This window comes from Melanotaenia boesemani, chromosome 10, assembly GCF_017639745.1.
Source record: "Melanotaenia boesemani isolate fMelBoe1 chromosome 10, fMelBoe1.pri, whole genome shotgun sequence".
NCBI classification, from domain to species: Eukaryota; Metazoa; Chordata; class Actinopteri; order Atheriniformes; family Melanotaeniidae; genus Melanotaenia; species Melanotaenia boesemani.
The window spans coordinates 31,025,562-31,043,268 of NC_055691.1; the positions used below are offsets into that span (position 1 = coordinate 31,025,562).

Sequence of the window (17,707 nt, forward strand, 5' to 3'; positions counted from 1 at the left end):
TACCAATAAAATGCGGTTGGCAGGTCCGAAGAAATCAAGCTTTTTAAATAATTATTAAATATTAACTACAGTGTGTATCGCTTTAGTTTAAAAATTGTGCACAATTCAGAAAAAATATTGTTAAATATCTCAGTTAACTGAAAATGTTGCCAATCGATCGAATACAGTCTGGATTTTAAAACTGGGTGAAGGGGACAGTCAAAGTTGAACCTGGCAACCACGACGCAAAACAGGAAGTGTCCACTGGCGGGAATTTTGCTAAATATTATGGCTGTTATTGGTAACACTGAAAACAATTTCTTCTTACAGATTAAGTAATATAATGGTTCATTTTTCTACTTGCGAGGCAGACAAACTTCTCGAGGTTTAGAATAGACTGAGCTGATTTTTCGTCTACTCTACGTTTAACAGTCACCGGTGTTTTAGGTGGAACAACGAGGGCTAAAAATGGATAAAATCGTCTCTTTATCAGATGAAGACAGTACCACCGAACTTCAGAAGTACTTATCCTCCCTGACAAATGACAAAGTAAGTAATTTTAGCATCTGGAGAAAACGCATTTTGCTGTGTCATTGCAAAAGCCACGGTCCTGGTTTAGGTAGTAATCAGTTAACTGATTGCTTATCATATCTTTCTCCAGCTTATTACAGTAATAACCAACAGCGCACTAAAGGGCAAGGTCGGGGCCGTGATTAAAGGCATATTAAAAGGTGTGTATCCCTGCACTGTTTTATGTCACTTGTTTCCAAGACCATCACACCTTTACTTGCTTAATCTCATTTTATTAATTTTTATCTGTAGTATGAATAAGTAATGTGTAAAGCATGGTGTACAGTTAGAATCAGGTCTGTGTTCATCTTTTTTTTTAGGATCCCCAACTAATTCCACTGAAGGATCAAATCGTAGACTATTTGTGTATCAACATTGCATCCCTCTATGTGAGTCAGGGGACCTTCAGACAGAGGTGGCAGCTGATATCATCGGACTGCTGATGTTGGAGGTAGTAAAAAAAGAAAAGGAAAAGCACTGATAATATGATTGTTCTGATTTTTTAAAATATTATCTAAAATATGTACACAAGTCACCACTGTAGGTGGGTTGATGAGTGGGGATAATGCATAAGTTAGATGTTCAAATTAAAGTAGGGTACTGTAGTGTTTCATTATACAAAGAAATAGTGTCATTTTTTTCATCTTATGTCAGTTTATTGAGTTATATAAGTAATACCAGCTTAGTTTCCCTTTTTCACATGTACAGTAGGGCAACAATACAAATTAGATCATTTATCTAATTACAGTTTTTGCTTATCAATTTTATACACAGACTCATGCTCTGTCTGGACCATCTCTTGCACAATTGGCAGCTCTGTTTGTTGACGCTATTAAAGTGGGGAAAATGGGCAGTGGGAAATCCCTGGAGCTGTTTCCTACTATTCTTACTGCCCTTGCTGCTTGTGAAACCTTGTCATATGGCAAAGGTAAATGCAATTTAACTTTTATTTCAGATTTTGTATCAAATATAGTGTAATGCAATCCAAAACATCTACAAAGCGATGCTTTGTTTTAATTATAGGGGAACTCAGTGGGGAGGAATACAAGAAACAGCTGATTAACAGCCTTTGCTCAAGCAGGTGAGGGCTTATAAGATCTGAACTGTCTGTGAATGTATGCTCAACAGGGTTTTACCAATTTAAGCTTAAATCATTGCAGGTAAAAATGAAGGTCATGTGTTTTTTTGCTTGTTTGTTTTCTGTCCATTCAGATGGGACCCACAGTGTGTTATACATTTGACAACCATGTTCAGGTAACAACTTTCAGTATAAGGTCATTGCATGTTTTCTATTAGAATAATAAGACTTCATCACAACATCCCCCCATCATTTCCCCTTTTTGTGTCTTGTACAGTGTTTAGTGTGTTTTTGTTGTCATAAAAATATCACTATGTAATATCTGCCACTACTTGTTTTCTGTGCCTTAACTTTTTGTGGGTCTGCCTCATTTTAGGGATGTCCCCATGTCATCAGAGGAGCTGCAGTTTCTGGTGGAGAAAGTACTAAGGATGTTCACCAAAATGGATCTGCAGGAGATCCCTCCATTGGTTTACCAGCTGCTGCTTTTATCTGCTAAGGTATGTGTGTTAAGACAACAGCCTGATTTTCAGTAGCATAAAATCCTGTGATTTTTTTATGTTGTTGTTTTTATATTTTTCTGATAATTACCAGAAAACTTCTCCTGCATTTTTTTGTTGCTTTTGTTTTGCTTTTTTGTTAGGGTTGCAAGAAACAGGTCCTGGATGGAATCACCAGCTACTTTAAGGATCAAGATATTCGCCAAGAGGAAGAGCAGAAACATGGAGAGTGAGTAACTTGTGTCCTTTAAATAACATAGCTTACTCACTCTAAATCTTAACACACACTTGTCATTTGCTGGTTGTGAGCTTTTTATTCCCTCTTCTTCAGGAGCTTGGATCTTGAAGTCCAGTCTATTCCACAGGACCAGCTAAGACACGTGGAAGGCACTGTTATCCTCCATATAGTCTTCGCCATACGACTGGACCATGAGCTCGGGAGAGAATTCCTTAAAAGCTTTAAGGTTGTTTGCAATTGTGCTTATTAACAAAAGTTGTTTGGTATTTGCCATAAACCTTTTAATGTATTTTTGCAGACATCCTATGGAGATTTATGTCCTTTCAGTGTTGCCCTTTTGCTCTCAGTAGCTCGTATCCAGCGTTATGAAGAGCAGGTGAGAAAGCTTTGATGTTCTTCCTGTGCTCATTTGAGGCCTTATCCTTATTTAATATTTTTTTCTCATTTCCCGTTATGGATAGGTGTTTGATCTTTTGAAAGGAGGAGTTATCAAGAGCTTCAAGGATGAGCAGCTGCAACAAGGGTCAAAGTTCCTGCAGGGCCTGCTGCTGGGAAACTGTAGCGTGGCTCAGATGATACTCGATACAGTGAAGAACAGGTTTGCATAATTAAAGATCTACCAGTCCATTTACATAAACAAAAATTAAACACAAAATGCCGGTCATAATAATAATAATAAAGTATCCATCCTTGACAGTATAATAAAAGAAATGACATTATGTGAGCCATTACTTTTAACACAACCACAATTTGATTATTTAACCACTTGTCTTGGTTCTACTTTTTCCTCCTGTGCAGTGTGTTTGGATGGGATCATGTCACTCAGGGATTAGTGCAGCTGGGCTTCTTCCTCATGGACACATTTGGACCCAAACCTGGACCTTTTGGCAAGAGCACAGACGGTCCACTTGGTGTAGCCCGGACCCCTACTCAGCAGGCATGTAAGCTGGGAAGACAGGTTCTCCTGCAGGGCTTTAAGGTAACATTTGGCGTTCATTTGATATAATTATCACCATGTAAATGCTTGATACCGACCACATGATGTCATGCTTTCTTACTGGGGCATGTTTCTGTCTACAATAGATGCATGAGCCTATCAGAGGAGAGATACTGGAGCAGGTCTTAAATCGACTGGTCACAAAGACAGCCTCCCCTGTCAGTCATTACTTAGGTAAAACAACTTTTAAACAGATTGAAGTTTCAATAAGTGTCTAATCAGTGGTATGACGATAATTATGATGTTTTCATGTTTCTGCACCACCAGAGCTTTTTTCAGACATTGCGGTCTCTGCACCAATGATTCTCCTGGAGTCATCCTCCAAGGTTATCGAGACATTCGACAATTTGTCGTACCTGCCATTGACCACTGTTCAAGGTCTGCTAAAAGCTGTTCAGGTAAATAAACAGGCAGGTGGATTCATGTGTACAGTGCAGCTCTTTTTCTTGTTTAATCTTTTTCCTATGTTTACAGCCTCTTCTCAAAGTCAGCATGTCCTTGAAAGATGCTTTAATTCTGGTTCTTCGCAAGGCCATGTTTTCCAGGTATGTATTACTCTGCTCTTATTCAGATTAATTTAATCGGCACAATGAATCGGTCACGTTTAATCAAAGTGTTTTAAAGCCTAATGTAAAAAGGGTATTTTTAAACCTCGTAAAGATAATTACTAACACTGTTTTATCCGGTAAAATGTCTTTACCAGCCAACTGGATGGCAGGAAGTCTGCAGTGACTGGCTTCTTGTTGTTGCTGAAAAATTTCAAAGTGTTGGGCAGCTTGGCTTCAAGTCAGTGTAGTCAGGCAGTTTCCTCCAGCCAGGTATTAACTCCACATCATCCTTACAAACTCGTGTCCACACCTGAGGTACTGCGTTAAACCTTTTTAGTCAAACAAACGCTGCCTTTCTCACTTCTTGCGTAGGTCCAAGTGGATGTTCATTCTCGCTACAACTCCGCTGCTAACGAAGCATTTTGCTTGGAGATCCTCAGTAGCCTGCGTCGCTGCCTTGGCCAGCAGGCCGATGTGCGCCTGATGCTCTATGAGGTCAGAGGTCCTTCTTCTTTAGATTATTTTAACTTTGATACTTTTCAAACTTAAATGTTGGAAGAATTTAATGAACTTTTCTATAAGCAACATTTGACGTTCAGCTGTTCACTAGACTGAAGGAACTGCTCTAAGGGCATAATGCTTGTCATATTTCAGACTAAGGAAGGAAATTCTTGTCCTTTTCAGGGTTTCTATGATGTTCTCCGTCGCAACTCTCAGCTTGCTAGCTCCATCATGCAGACCCTCCTGCTACAAGTATGTTTGTAAAAAGTGTTTTTGCAAATACTTCTCTATACATTATGTTTGCATTAAGACCTGTATGCCAAATGTTTGCATCTTTAGCTAAGGCGGTACTACGAGCCTGAACAAGATCTCCTGCCCCCTGTGAAACTAGAGCCATGCATCACTGCTCATGGAGACCAGGTCTACCTCCAGGAGCCTCTGGTACTCTTGTCTGCTCTGTATGATTTTTTTTCCAGTAGTTGCTTCCCTTTCAACTGTTTGCTCTGCTTCAGGCTCATCTGGTGAGCTGTACTGTACACTGCCTGCTGTGGCTGCAGAACATGCGGCAGTCTGCACACCCCAATGCTGGTGACAGTGATGATGATGAGGAAGAGGAGGAGGGATATCAGTCTGACCTGCAGACACTCCTAGAGAGCACAACACGACGCATGATCAAGTGTGAACTGGAGGATTTTGAACTGGTATGGACACTTGGCCAACATCTTTCCTGGATGATCCAGTCATAAGTGGGCAGCACTAATTATACGTGTCCACACTTGACATTACAATCCATCCCCACATGTGTCCTGGGCGACAGCTTGTGATCAGATCTCAGTTTCAGTGGATCAACAAACAGGACATGACTGATTCTATAAAATCAAAAATCCACTCCGTAACTGAACGATATCATTATTCACACATTAACACGTCTCAGATTCACTTGAGTTACATCTACTATGGAAATACTATGTATGATGGGCTGATAATCTGTTACTTTATTAATATAAGTAGTCTGAGGAAGGGAAATTTGAGATTAATTTCAAATGTGCATGTTTATACTAAAGATGCATCCATGCATTAGAACAACAAACATGACATTGGCTTTTAGAGATCCAGTGTGTTGTTTATACATTTACACTTAGCCTATTGGAAGTATCATCTTAAGGCTATTTATATTTCTAATAGGACAAGTCAGCAGAGTTTTCAATGGGATCCAGCGTTGGAGTGAAGAATAACATCTATGCTGTGCTGGTGATGGGCGTTTATGAGGTCCTAATGGAGTATAACTTCATCAAAGCCAACTACAAGTAACAACAGCCTCTTTGTCCGGAGCATTTGCAGCAATGTTGTCACAGTGGGGATTATTTTAAAACATATATGAACTTTCCTCTCTTTTGCAGTAAAAGCCACTTTGAGGAGATTATTGAGTTATTTAGCCGCTACCACAAGCTGTCTGAAATCTTGAAGGAGAAATCTGGAAAAGGTCGACTGCCCTCACACAAGACCCCCCGCAGTTTGCTTTCTATGGGCTTCATATCGACTCTCATCACTGTGCTCTTCAGGTAAAAGCTCCCTGCAGCTTTGGCAGAATTCTTATATTTTAAGTACTACATACCAACACAATGCAAGGACACATTTTTTTCTAATTCCATGTAAACATTTAATTATTTTATAATTGTGACATTCTTTTTTCCAGAGACAATAGTCAAAGCAGAGAGGAGGCTCTCTCAGTGCTCCGCTCAAATGGAGAGTTTGTGCGTTACGCACTAAGTGTAGTTGTACAGAAGATACAGCAGCTGGAGGAAACTGGACATACAGACGGTCCAGATGGACAGAACCCAGACAGGACCTTCCGCTTCCTCTGTGACATGACAAGGTTGAAATCCCTCAGTTTGACTGTTCATGGTTTTGTTTTCTGTGACACTTCCTGGATGGTATGTTACAGTAACCATGTTTGTCCAAATGTCTTCCCAGTGTGCTGATGTGGCGTTACACCAACATCCCCAGTGTGGTGGAAGAGGCAGGGAAGAAAGAGAAGCGCTCCAGCTTGGCCCAGCTGTGTTTGGAGGGTCTGCTGAGAATCTTCACAACCAGCCAGCAGCGCTACCCGGACAAGATGGCCCAACTCTTCTCTGCTATGGGTTGGACATGAACTGTTAAAACTGTAACCTCTTAAATTTCCAACTGAAAAAGAGGCAGGAGTTGATCATATTTTATGTTTCTGACAGACATTGCACAAGATGATCCAGAGCAAGATGATGCCACAGAGATGAACTACTTTTACATCCGACAGTTTCAGGTCCAGATGTGAACAAATCTTTTCCTGTATTAACATTTATCAGATAAAATATTATTTAAAAAAATAAATCTGTACCAGAATCCACGTAAATGTGGACACTGTATAAGCAGCTGGATTTTCTGCTTTCTTTGCTTGTCAACAGAGGGCGCTGTTTACCCAGCTAAGTGGAGGCGAGGAGGACTTCAACAGCAAAGAAGCTCAGCTGTTGGTCAGCATTTTAAGTGTCCTTTCACGCCAACTAAATCCCTCCTCCAAACAGGTAAGATGCAGTGTTGTTACTTTTTTTATTTATTTATTTATTTTTTTAACAAAAGATTTCTTATGACGACAGTTTGTTCAGATGACCACTTGGACTGTAAAAATCTGCAAAGAGACTAGTTTTGGTGAGTTGCATCTTATTGTTGTGCCTTAGTTTTGGGTGTAATGAGGTCTTCTGGTGTTTTCAAGAGTATTTTCTCTTTTTAGAGGATTCTGCATTCTGTAAGGGGCTGCTCTCTCTCCTCTTCAACCTGCACGTCCTCTACAAGAGTCCTGTAAGCCTTTTACTGGAGTTGTCCCAAGACATTCACAGCAAACTGGGAGATATTGATCAGGTAGAAATTTGGATTTCATTGTATAAGAGATGATGTAGCAACTGTGGTTTGTGTCTTAGTTTAAAAGTGTGGAGTTCTGCATTTATCCATCCCCACCTTTTTTTTTTTTTACTTTTTACTAGAAATGGCCGTATTTTGAGAACTTACAAAGTATTTCTCTGAGCAGAAATCTGTTTATAAGATAGCTGATTGATTAAAGTGAATTTGCTATTAACATGATTTTTTTTTTTATTTTAGTTTGCTTTAGAAGTTGACACTTTTTGAATGTCGTGCTATCTCAGATTTATTCCAGTAAAACTGATTTTTCCAAAACAAATTTTTTCAACTTTGTTGTAATGACCATTACAGCCACCCTACTTTTTACCCTTTATTTTGAAGTTTAAACAATATATTTATAAGTGATTTACTCACAACAATCTTACAACAAGAATACAACAAACATTCATGTGCCTTTTTTTTTAAGATAATTTCCTTTCCTTTCTCTATAATTAGGAAGTGGAGGTGGAAAACCAGTCCCATTTTGCCATCGTCAACATGAAAACTGCAACAGCAGCAGCAGTAAGTGTTTTCTAACTGGAGGTGATTGATTTACTTCAATATTATTTGCATGAATTTGTTTGCTGAGAGAGTTCACCTTCTTTAATTGCCTCTTAAATATCTTGTTCCAGCTGCTTGTTTTGTCTCAAGTTGACAGAGTGCTTGATGAAGTGGATTGGCTTATTGCCACAAAGAAAAATCAGACAGTTTCTGATAAATTTGGCACAGGTAAGAGACCTTTAACATGGATTAATTATTAGAGATCAGGAGATGAACATTTCTGTGATGTTTATGTCTTTGATACATAGGTGAGGCCACCCAGGCTGCAGACCAACAGGATGCAGTTGAGAAAGCTGTGACGCTACAGCTGGGAACTCTCTTGACAGCATTAAATGAGCTGGTCCAGACGGCCCACCTGCCAGGAACCTGCACCCTTTCACTACTAAGAGAGCTGAGTCGTACTTACACCACCCTCACCACCTTGGTCAAATATGTACGTACCTGTTCAGTCAATAATATCAGAATAATATCAGAACACACTGATTGATGTGATAGTTTCTTCCCTTTTCCATCTTCAGTACATCCAGAGGTGTGCCAGTCGGCCCGGTGCGCTACCCGCTCGCTTTGAGAAGCTGGTAAGTCTTATGTATTGTCCCATTGTTTGTATTTTGAGGCCATTTCTAACGCCATGCTGATTTAATGTTTCTTCTGTGCAGATCAAACTATCTGGTTCCCACCTTACACCACAGTGCTACATCTTCATCACATTCGCACAGGTACAGTCAGCTTCAGTTCAATGATCTTGTTAGTTTTTGCCGTTCATGGACATGAGAAACAACCTGAGCTGTACTGTGGTTTTAAGAGCTGCTTAATTCTGTGGTCAGAGCGGAGACATGAGTGGAGGTGCAGATGACAAGAAGAAGAAAAGAAGGAATGAAGTGAACATCGCTGCCTCTGTAAGGACAGTAACCTCTTTCAAATGCAGTGGTTATGGAGATTATCAGAAGACATCTGCAGTTTTTATCTTTCCTTTTTTTATTTTAGCTGCAAAAATATAAAGAACTGTCAACTTTGAACAAATCTGTGTGAAGCACATTCGAGGTTATCGCTTCTTATAAACCTGGCCTTTTCTCCGTCTTGGCAGGCAAAGCTTCTGCGTGAGACAAAGGCCATTCCTAACTTGATCTTCAGCATTGAACAGTATGAGAAGTATCTAATCGCACTCTCAAAGAAATCAAAGGTCTGTATTAGCTGAAATCCATAAGATGGTTGACAGATACTGTAAAAATTCAAAAGTATTTAGCAAAAATTTACAGTCCCCTGTATGCTGTCTGTACAGAACATTACATTGCTTTCCTGATGTCTGTACAAATGCTCTCCAGGTAAATCTGATGCAGTACATGAAGCTGAGCACCTCAAGAGATTTCCGCATCAATGCAGCTACTCTGGATGCAGCTCTCCAGGAACAGGACTGCAGCCAGGAGGTCAGTGTAAGCTCGACAGGACCATAGCTGTGTTTTTTTCTTACAGTTTAACTTTTTACATTAGTTAATAAAGCTGACCAATAATCCAGACTGAGCTTACTTTTTTAGATGTTCCCTCCTGGTAAACCCCCTGGTTTCAACTCTGGAAAAGTCAACAAAGTGGTGTGAGCAGCCTGTTTTTGCTAGGTGTGCTTAGTGTCTGCTTGTTCTTTTTTTTTTTTTTTTTAGGAGACCACAGAGTCGCAGGACACAGAGGAGACACAGGAACCCAAAAAGAAAAAGAGAAAAAAGTGAACTGAATAAGGTTCCTCCATTTGACACATCCTAATTCCTTCCATCTTTAAGTTGACCGGATGAACAGTGTCCCAGCAGTTGTGTGTTTGAATAGCAGTCTGGTCCATAAACGGCTATCTTCCTTTGTTCAAAGAGCCTTTAGTTATGTTGATGATTTGGTAAATGTCCAAGGCTTCTCCTGTGGGAAGTTGGCACACATTAACTAAAATTATTTAGTTGTTTTAATTCACTTTATTCAAAAGAAAAGTTGTATTAATCACAAAATGCATTTCTGAATACAACACAAGCAGTTCTACTTTAGATTAAAATAAAAGATTTATCAACTAATTTGATGTCCTGACTCTGTTTCATCAGGAATCACAATGAAGAAGCTCTTTTCTTTCTTTGTCTGAAACTGTTCACAGTTTAATTGTAAAGACCAGTTGTTCTTGTATGAGACAGTGATTTAGATGGCTGAATTAAACAGGAGAATGTGTATGTTTGCATCCTGGAGAGATTTACACCCAAACTGAGTAAAGTGTTTCATTAATCCTTCCAATCCAGTTCATTTACAGTACACATATGTGGAATTTTCAGAGTCTGATATCAGGAGTAATATTATTGATCGTTACTGAGATTGGTATAGTTTTATTTTGGATGGCAATGGTTGGATAACTGCTCTTTTTTTTAAGTATCCTCAGGATTTGCAACTATTTCCCCTTTTGTTTCCAGTGCACTTTGTGTATTAAACATATTTTAAATTAATTTCACTACACTCGAAACTGATAGAAATGAGTGAATATTTAATAAAAAAAATGATGTCCCAAACTCACCAGGTGGAATGCCGTATCTTTGCTCCAGACCTGTGGGGTTGGAGGGAGTCACACAGTCCATGTTGACCTCCTTCCTCAGGCACTGGTCGATATCAACCGCACTGAAAAAAGCTACTGACTGGGGAAGGTCCCGCATGCCTAGTGCCTGCGCAAACACACTCCTGCAGAACAATGACAGAAATGAAAACTATTACCCTACAGGAGATTTTCTGCCTGAGTGAACATGTACTGAGCTGTAAGCAGACCTTGTGAGCAGGTTTGTGATTTGAAGGGCCAGTGCTGCTCGGTAACGGTCTTCACTGCGAATGAGGTACCGCACCTCATCGTGGATGCTGATGCAGAAACGGCCATCAATGTTATGCTCCTCAAAGAGCCATTTCATGGCCACCAACATCAGATGGAGGTAGTCCACCGCAGAGCTCTGGACCACCCAGTTCACTCTGCTGGTGATAAACTGAAGGGAAAAAAGGCAGTATTGTCTTAAAGACAAAGCAGTAATGGTTTCTCTTAAGTTCAGAGAAACAATGTATCTCATCCTGTTAGGAGAGTTTATGAAATCCAATCCAACTTTATCTATAGAGCACTTTAAAACAACATAGTTGACCAAAGTGCTTTACACAACATTTACTATTAATTAGGAATAATAATTTTAAAAGGTAAGTGAAAGGTTTAATCCTAAATCTGATGGAAAAGTGGGTTATTTACTATGGAGAAAAAAAAAAAAAAACAGAGGAGTTAGTGCTCTCTCACCTCATCTTTTACTGCCTTGGGCTCCAGTGCTCTACTGATCCTGCAGCCTAGAACAGGAGTGGCTGGCTGGGCTGAATGAGCTACACACTCCAGCTTATTGAACATATCTGACTCTGTACCTCCGGCCCAGACACGCTTGCCAACAATATCCCACTTTCTTCTGCGAGAGCTGGAGCTATGAGGGTCACAGGGAAAATGACAAGGGTCCAAACAGGAAGTTGCAGTTAAGTTTTTTGCTTGCTGTCTTACCACTGCTGATTGATCTTCCTCAACTCCTGCAGTGAGAGACTTCCATTCTCCTCCCTTTCTACATCTATGCCCAGTTCATTGACCAGCCACTCACCCTCCTCTGACAGAGTGTATCTGAAAAGGAAACAACAGACATGTGCAGGATTAGAGATAAAAGTTCTCAACAAGCTAAACATATCTTAATTTAAACTGTGTTCAAACTGTTGAGCTTACCTGCGTATACCCTTTGTTAAGGCATACATCTGCCTGGCCTTACTGGCAGCTTCGGTCTGATTGAGTCGATGGTTGAACTGCATGAGGAGCCTCTCTGCAAAGGGCTGTCCTGCACCATATATGCGTCCATAGTTGAACACCTTTGCATGCTCCCGGCTGATGCCCACAGAATCAGCAGTACGGCTGTGCAGATCTGTGCCCTGACTCTTCTTTCCCTGAAGGGTCATCCAACCAAACGCTGTACAACCTGAACAACAGACAGTTAACAACATAGCTAAGTGCATTTATAACCAATAATAAATAATATTGATTTCTGGAATGCAAGATTCATTTTACCATGCATGCCGGCGAAGTGAGCCTCTCCAAGTACTGCTGCTATCCATAACTCCTGAGAGTCTACATCTGATCCCACCAGGTGATACCCAGGTGGTACCTGTACCATGGCCTTCAGCTCACTGCCTACCCGATCCCTCTGAGGATAAAATACAGGCAATGCTAACTAAATTCCGCCATCGTCAAAAGTCAAGATTGACATCCAAACAGTTAAATAAGTCATTCAGGGTTTTTTTTCCTGTTCCTCTTACCCGAGCATTACTGGCAGTCAGCCATGTTGGCTCCACAGCCCTTCGAGTTACTGTCCCAGCGGTGATGACCTGAGGTAATATGGCACCATACAGGCCCTCTTCATCAAAGTCTTTGTGTCTTTGGAAGATAGAGCGTTTCTTGCTTTATTACACACAAAAAGTACTTGATTTCATGATTGCTGCTAAAATGCCACAAACCTGCTGACACTACGAGGAAGCTCTCCCTTTCTGTGCCACAGCACCATCTGAGAGCTACAAGAGGTAAGATAGGTATTTACTATTTTTTTAGCATAAATAAATCTATTGATTATCAGAATAGCTACAGTGGAAACTGGCGGGTACCTGATACGTTTGTGGGCATTCCTCCAGAAGGATATCATTTTGTTAATCTCCAGAGCCCGTGTTGCATTAGTTCCACCTCTTCCTGCTCTGAGAGTGCCATCCTCCATCTTAGTCAAGAAGTCCTTTGAAAATGGACTTCCAACATTGTGGTGATTACCATCCTGTGAACACAAAGATTCAGTCCCATAAAAATCACTCAATAAACATTATGTAGCGGTAAGTGCTTTTTATTCAGAGCAGCATGGGTAAACAATGGACCTTCACCTTATGAGGCAATTTGAAAAACCAGCAACCTGGAATGTTTACATCATTGTAGGGTCCGTTTCCATGGTGATAATGGCAGCTTTTCTCCTCTTGCAAATAGTGTGGATCTTGGGGTTTTTGTTGAGACTATAAAGTATCCCATGCACCAAGGAATTATTAAACAACCAAAACCAAGCTAGATCAGATAAAAACAAAGCTGCAGAAGGAGCTCTTTTAATGATCCAGTATGAAGTGTTTAGGGCTATGAAATGATGCTCACTTTCTTTTGCTTCTCATTTTTTACCATTTCGATACCATTTTTCTCTGACAGACTTTCCAAGGAACTTAACTCCTCCACCTTAAAATGACACAAAGCAACATATCAGTCACAATGCATATTTCAAAGCCTGATTATTTCCAACATTCAATGGAAAAAAAATATGTAAACCACCTGAAGTCACACAAACATATGCTATATTTTTATTAAACTAAACCTATAAAACCAAACTGCATTACTTACTGCTAATTACTATCTGTATTGAAAACATAGCTGAAATCTGAATTACTTCTAATTATGGGAATACCACTAAGCGGAAATAATAATTTGCCATCAGCATATGTTTGGAACTCACTTCTATTTGGTTTGACTTACACTACCAGTCAAAAGATTGGACACACTTTCCCAATGGATTAAATGGGAACGTGTGCCCAAACATTTCACTGGTACTGTATATATAGTATATAAGTACAAAGAAATGCAAATAATGCCAAGCACAACAATACTTGAGTCATATAAGGTTATGCACCTTTGCCCACACTGTGCTGTCAGTCCACATGAGGTCATCTGAAGGGCTGACGTCCAGATACTCAGGCTGCACTTTGCTGTTCTGCTCACAGTACTCTTTATAAATACGCTCGATAGCTCTGTGAAAAGACAACAGGCCAACGCGTTTACCTAAAATCTGAGGTTACATAATAAGCAGAATTCACCAGCCAGCTATAGCTGCTTTCAAACATAAACAAGAAACAGTTGTCCAGTGTATTAAATGCTGACTTTGAATGCAGTTACCATTTTCACACACACACAAACACACACACACAACTGACAGCAAGTGGTTCTCAACCCGAGATGTACTTTCATATTAGTAATACTCCAACATATCAATACTAGGGAATGAGGCCCCAACTTGCCCATAAACATAACTTTTTGAAGTGGCATCTCTCCCATATGCATGTTTCCAGTAAAGATAAATACAAAGCAACGTCTACTGGTAATTCTAGAGATTTTAATGGCTGCAGTGCATGTATGAAGATGACTTATCCTGCTTGGCTTAGGTTTTCACCAGAAAGCACGTTTACTTTCAGAGTAGTCAGCCAAATACCTGTGTGGACACATAGGTCCCACATTTTCTTCTGGTGGATTTAGATTATCCCTACGTCCTGGTACCAGATAGCCCCATCCATGTTTCTCTGTATAATGCAGGGGAAACCCATCCCACGTCAGACCCATCAGCTTGGGAGTCAGTCGCATTTGGAGACTGATGAGGCTGGCTCCAGGTGACCAGCTGTCCTCCTCAGACATCTTCTCACACAGTTTACGATACCACCTGAAGGACGTCACAACAAAGAGGCACTGAATTACACCTGAAGTGGCAAATGGAGGAAAATCTAAGACAAAAAATATCAGGTAACTGCTTCAGAGTGATCTTACCCTGGATGTCCTGGTAGATGCTGCCTTCTCTTTGGAAGTCGACTCACTGTTTCCTTTAGTTTTTCAACCGCCAGCCTCCTGGGACAAGGGCCAGCCATCTCCTCCTCAGAAGGTGGACCTGGGTCTAACATTAGAGCTCAGATGACTGATCCACTCTGTAAATTCATCATCTCTTTTTTTTTATTTTTTGTTAATACACCAGTTTAAAAAGATAACATAAAATTGGCCTCTTAAATATGCTTCATGGTCTGAGCTTATACCATCTTCCCAGTCAGGAAGAGGGGTGGTAATCCGTGTTTCAGCTCCTTCCTTGGAGTGTTTCTTTTTGCTAGCTGGTACTTTCTTCTGCTTGAACTCCTGCACATCCCACTCAAGATCCCAAAGCCAGGGGTCCTCTTTGTACCTTAAAAACACAAGTTACATTAGCAAGAGCTTCTAAATCACTTACAGAGCTGCACATTTTGCATAAATACAACTAAAAGTTTATCTTGTCACACACAGACATAAAAAATGTCTAATTGTATAATACAGTCAAAAACATGGTACATTATCAGTGCACATTTTACTTGTCATCCTGCAGGAGCTGGCAGGCATCATCCGCAAGAGTCATCAAAGACTTCTTCATCTCTCTCTGCAGCTCCTCGTAAACATCTTGAGAATCTTCTATGTATCGACCCCAGTTTTGATTGACAGGAAGGTAGCTCACGCCCATCTCCAGCATCCCTGCAAGTGTCACTGGGTGAGGGCACCTTATGAAACACAGAACATTAGAATAACATGACACACATGCAATGCCATATTCCTAACTGCAGAAATCAGTACAAGACAGTGAAAATATTGAAAATGTTTGTGGGTTGGTATTTATCAACCTCTCCATGAAGAGGGGAAGCTGTTCTGTGAAGACCTGATGTGTGGCCTGAACATCCTTAGCGCAGTACTCCATTAACTCCTGTAGATGGCAGCAAAAGCAAATAAATCTTGCATAACTGTACTTCATGAAAAGTACAAGTCTAATTATGTTTGCGTATAAATATTACCTGGAAGTTGTTTCTGACGTCCATCATGCTTCCCTTTACAAAAATCTCTCTGGCCTCTTTCTCCAGTGGCGGGCCTCCCACATACAGAGCATGGACATCAGCCAGATTATTAATGCTACTAATATTCACCCAGTCCCAGGAGCCGATCTGGGCATAAAACATAATGTCACACTGAGTTTAGCTAACATCAGAAGCAATAGAAGCTGATATCCAAAGGAATGCCGGTAAACTGTAACTAAATTAAGGACACAAACCATTGAGCCTTCCCTTTTCTGTCCAGTTTTCTTGATGTGCTTTTTGACCTCCTGAAGACCCTTGTTTTTACCCAGCTTGTTGGCCATCCACAGTGTGCGCTGGAACCCTGTCAGCCCTGAGATGGCCATATGGAGGCTCATGGTATCCATGAAGCGTACCCTTGAACCCTTACAGGACATTATTTTTAGTTAACTACATAATACCAAAAAGGTGCAACCCAGAGATGCTATATATGATCAAAGTAAGGTGATACTAACCTTTAGAAGATACTGCTCCTTTATGTAAGACCTGTCAAAACTGACATTGTGGCCCACTATAAGCCTTTCCTTCCACTGACCACCTGGAGGACGGGCTGAGTTGAAAGGTGTCTCTAGTGGAATCAGGTCAGCGAGACTCAGCTGATTTGACCAGGTGTATCGCTCCTCAATTAAACGCTTACTGCACCAGGAGTACCTAAAAAGTGAGAGACTTATAATCACACTGTCGCACTTGTGCATACACATCCTATTTAGCAACAGTGAACAACAGAAACCCATTAGAGTAAACACATGACCACAATTTCTTCACTTTACATATTATTTGCAATTTTCTTCTGTTTCTTACCAGTTTGTAGGAGACAAAGCAACAGCCAGTGTTGGGCACTGCCCCTCCATCATGCACACCTCCACATCAAACACTAATGCAGACTCTTCTGGGAAATCAACTTTCTGGCTCTCCCCGTTGGATCCGTAGCGTGTCCAGCCAATCTCCCAGCTCCATTCCTGAGGCATGGGTGGTAGCTCTGCCCGAATTAGCTTGGCGGCAGCTTCAAGGTAGGGAATATTCTGTTTCTTAGCCAAGATGCGAAAGTGCTCATCTATATTACTGCCATACATTCGAGGAAGTTTAAGTTCAACATCTGGCAAGAGTGAAGCTTCTTTTCCCCACAGCTTATGCTTCTGCAAGTGCTTTATGCTGCGCTGTACAGCTTCCTCGCTGTACTCTGGCTCTACCCCACGAAAGATCTGCTCATGGAGATTTCTGGACAACATCTGGATGTTAAGGGGGTTCAGGCGAGTTTCTGTGGAGTCCTCGCCCTGGAGTGAGTGAGGCTTGGTGGAGTAGAAGGAGCGTGGGCACCTCCATTGTAGAGAGTAAAAAGTCCTCTGCAGAGGACAACGTAATAAATGCAGCATCTCATTGAAACTTCTCCCAACAGCTGGTAGACAAAGATACAACATCATTCAGCTTTGTTATGTTAGCTTGCACCTTAGTAAGAAGTAATAGGAGAAACAACTGTATCTTTATACTACAAATAAATTATGATCTCATGATGTGTGACTTACCTGTTGCAGTCTTGCTGACTGAATTTTACAATACGTTCAATTAAATCTTAGAAGTTCTGTGGGCTTCTGATTATTTTGTCTCAGACTCCATCACTCATCCTTCGGTGTATAACACTAATATGTTATTCAGATAATGTTACTCAAAAAGTTAAAGGTTAAATTACACTGGCAGAAAAATACCTGACTCACTTTTCTGCATCCATGTAACAGCTCTTCCTCCAAACCCCCGCGTGTTTACAAACACATGCTAATTTGTGTGCAACGAAACAAACTATTTTAGCCGCCCGATCGAGTTATGTTAGCAATGCTGTATATGCAAACAAAACAAAACGAAAAAAAACAGCCACGGTTTTATGGGCCGACTTTAACGTTAACATAAAAAAAACAAGTAAGTAAAATACAACCAGAGAGAAACAGTGGCCTTCGTGAAGCAGACGATAGCGTTGAGGCCAACCTTTAGCGACCCCACGCGGTCTGGATGAATTCAGCTACTTATAAATATAAATGAAATAATAGTATTGGGATGAATATTGTGTGTTTAGCGGTACAGCCTTTCTTCGTCAGAACT

The 17,707-nt window shown here is 40.6% G+C and overlaps 2 protein-coding genes across 6 annotated transcripts; one reads left to right on the plus strand and one right to left on the minus strand.

Moving 5' to 3' along the window:
- Positions 1–219: 219 nt before the first annotated feature.
- fanci (FA complementation group I) lies at positions 220–10,101 on the plus strand. 2 transcript variants are annotated; one of them, XM_041997186.1, is made up of 38 exons: positions 220–280; positions 412–528; positions 641–710; positions 870–1,000; positions 1,324–1,477; positions 1,573–1,630; positions 1,762–1,803; positions 2,004–2,127; positions 2,271–2,356; positions 2,459–2,591; positions 2,664–2,741; positions 2,827–2,963; positions 3,164–3,344; positions 3,449–3,536; positions 3,630–3,760; positions 3,837–3,907; positions 4,066–4,180; positions 4,283–4,405; positions 4,595–4,663; positions 4,751–4,852; positions 4,924–5,112; positions 5,597–5,718; positions 5,812–5,973; positions 6,108–6,287; positions 6,386–6,552; positions 6,640–6,710; positions 6,853–6,969; positions 7,042–7,093; positions 7,176–7,303; positions 7,796–7,861; positions 7,972–8,068; positions 8,149–8,333; positions 8,419–8,475; positions 8,557–8,616; positions 8,725–8,796; positions 8,985–9,080; positions 9,223–9,324; positions 9,553–10,101. In XM_041997186.1, exons 2-38 carry the CDS (start codon positions 448–450, stop codon positions 9,616–9,618), a joined length of 3,963 nt encoding a protein of 1,320 aa, XP_041853120.1. In that variant the 5' UTR covers positions 220–280; positions 412–447; the 3' UTR covers positions 9,619–10,101. The 2 variants fall into 2 exon arrangements, with proteins under 2 accessions (XP_041853120.1, XP_041853119.1); XM_041997185.1 differs by having other exon boundaries at positions 254–528.
- On the minus strand, positions 8,853–17,571 carry polg (polymerase (DNA directed), gamma). 4 transcript variants are annotated; one of them, XM_041997188.1, is made up of 24 exons: positions 17,329–17,571; positions 17,140–17,238; positions 16,418–17,012; positions 16,072–16,267; positions 15,814–15,981; positions 15,560–15,706; positions 15,392–15,471; positions 15,089–15,271; positions 14,783–14,925; positions 14,523–14,646; positions 14,194–14,418; positions 13,618–13,735; positions 13,092–13,169; positions 12,833–12,958; positions 12,569–12,729; positions 12,425–12,478; positions 12,227–12,344; positions 11,979–12,114; positions 11,643–11,889; positions 11,430–11,543; positions 11,181–11,355; positions 10,676–10,884; positions 10,431–10,591; positions 8,853–9,796 (listed from the first exon to the last, which is right to left on the minus strand). In XM_041997188.1, exons 3-24 carry the CDS (start codon positions 16,987–16,989, stop codon positions 9,732–9,734), a joined length of 3,600 nt encoding a protein of 1,199 aa, XP_041853122.1. In that variant the 5' UTR covers positions 16,990–17,012; positions 17,140–17,238; positions 17,329–17,571; the 3' UTR covers positions 8,853–9,731. The 4 variants fall into 4 exon arrangements, with proteins under 4 accessions (XP_041853122.1, XP_041853125.1, XP_041853123.1 ...); XM_041997191.1 differs by having other exon boundaries at positions 16,418–16,959; positions 17,140–17,571; XM_041997189.1 differs by having other exon boundaries at positions 13,116–13,169; positions 17,140–17,571.
- Positions 17,572–17,707: the final 136 nt, after the last annotated feature.

Bases quoted from the DNA above. Each gene is read 5' to 3' on its own strand.
- fanci (XM_041997186.1), top strand. From the start codon at position 448: ATGGATAAAATCGTCTCTTTATCAGATGAAGACAGTACCACCGAACTT. The intron at 4,853-4,923 runs GTACTCTTGTCT...GCTCTGCTTCAG, and splicing joins TCTACCTCCAGGAGCCTCTG to GCTCATCTGGTGAGCTGTAC. The intron at 5,113-5,596 runs GTATGGACACTT...TATTTCTAATAG, and splicing joins AACTGGAGGATTTTGAACTG to GACAAGTCAGCAGAGTTTTC.
- polg (XM_041997188.1), bottom strand. From the start codon at position 16,989: ATGCTGCATTTATTACGTTGTCCTCTGCAGAGGACTTTTTACTCTCTA. The intron at 12,730-12,832 runs GTGAAGGTCCAT...TTGTGTTCACAG, and splicing joins TTTTCAAATTGCCTCATAAG to GATGGTAATCACCACAATGT. The intron at 11,356-11,429 runs GTAAGACAGCAA...TGACCCTCATAG, and splicing joins AGGAAGATCAATCAGCAGTG to CTCCAGCTCTCGCAGAAGAA.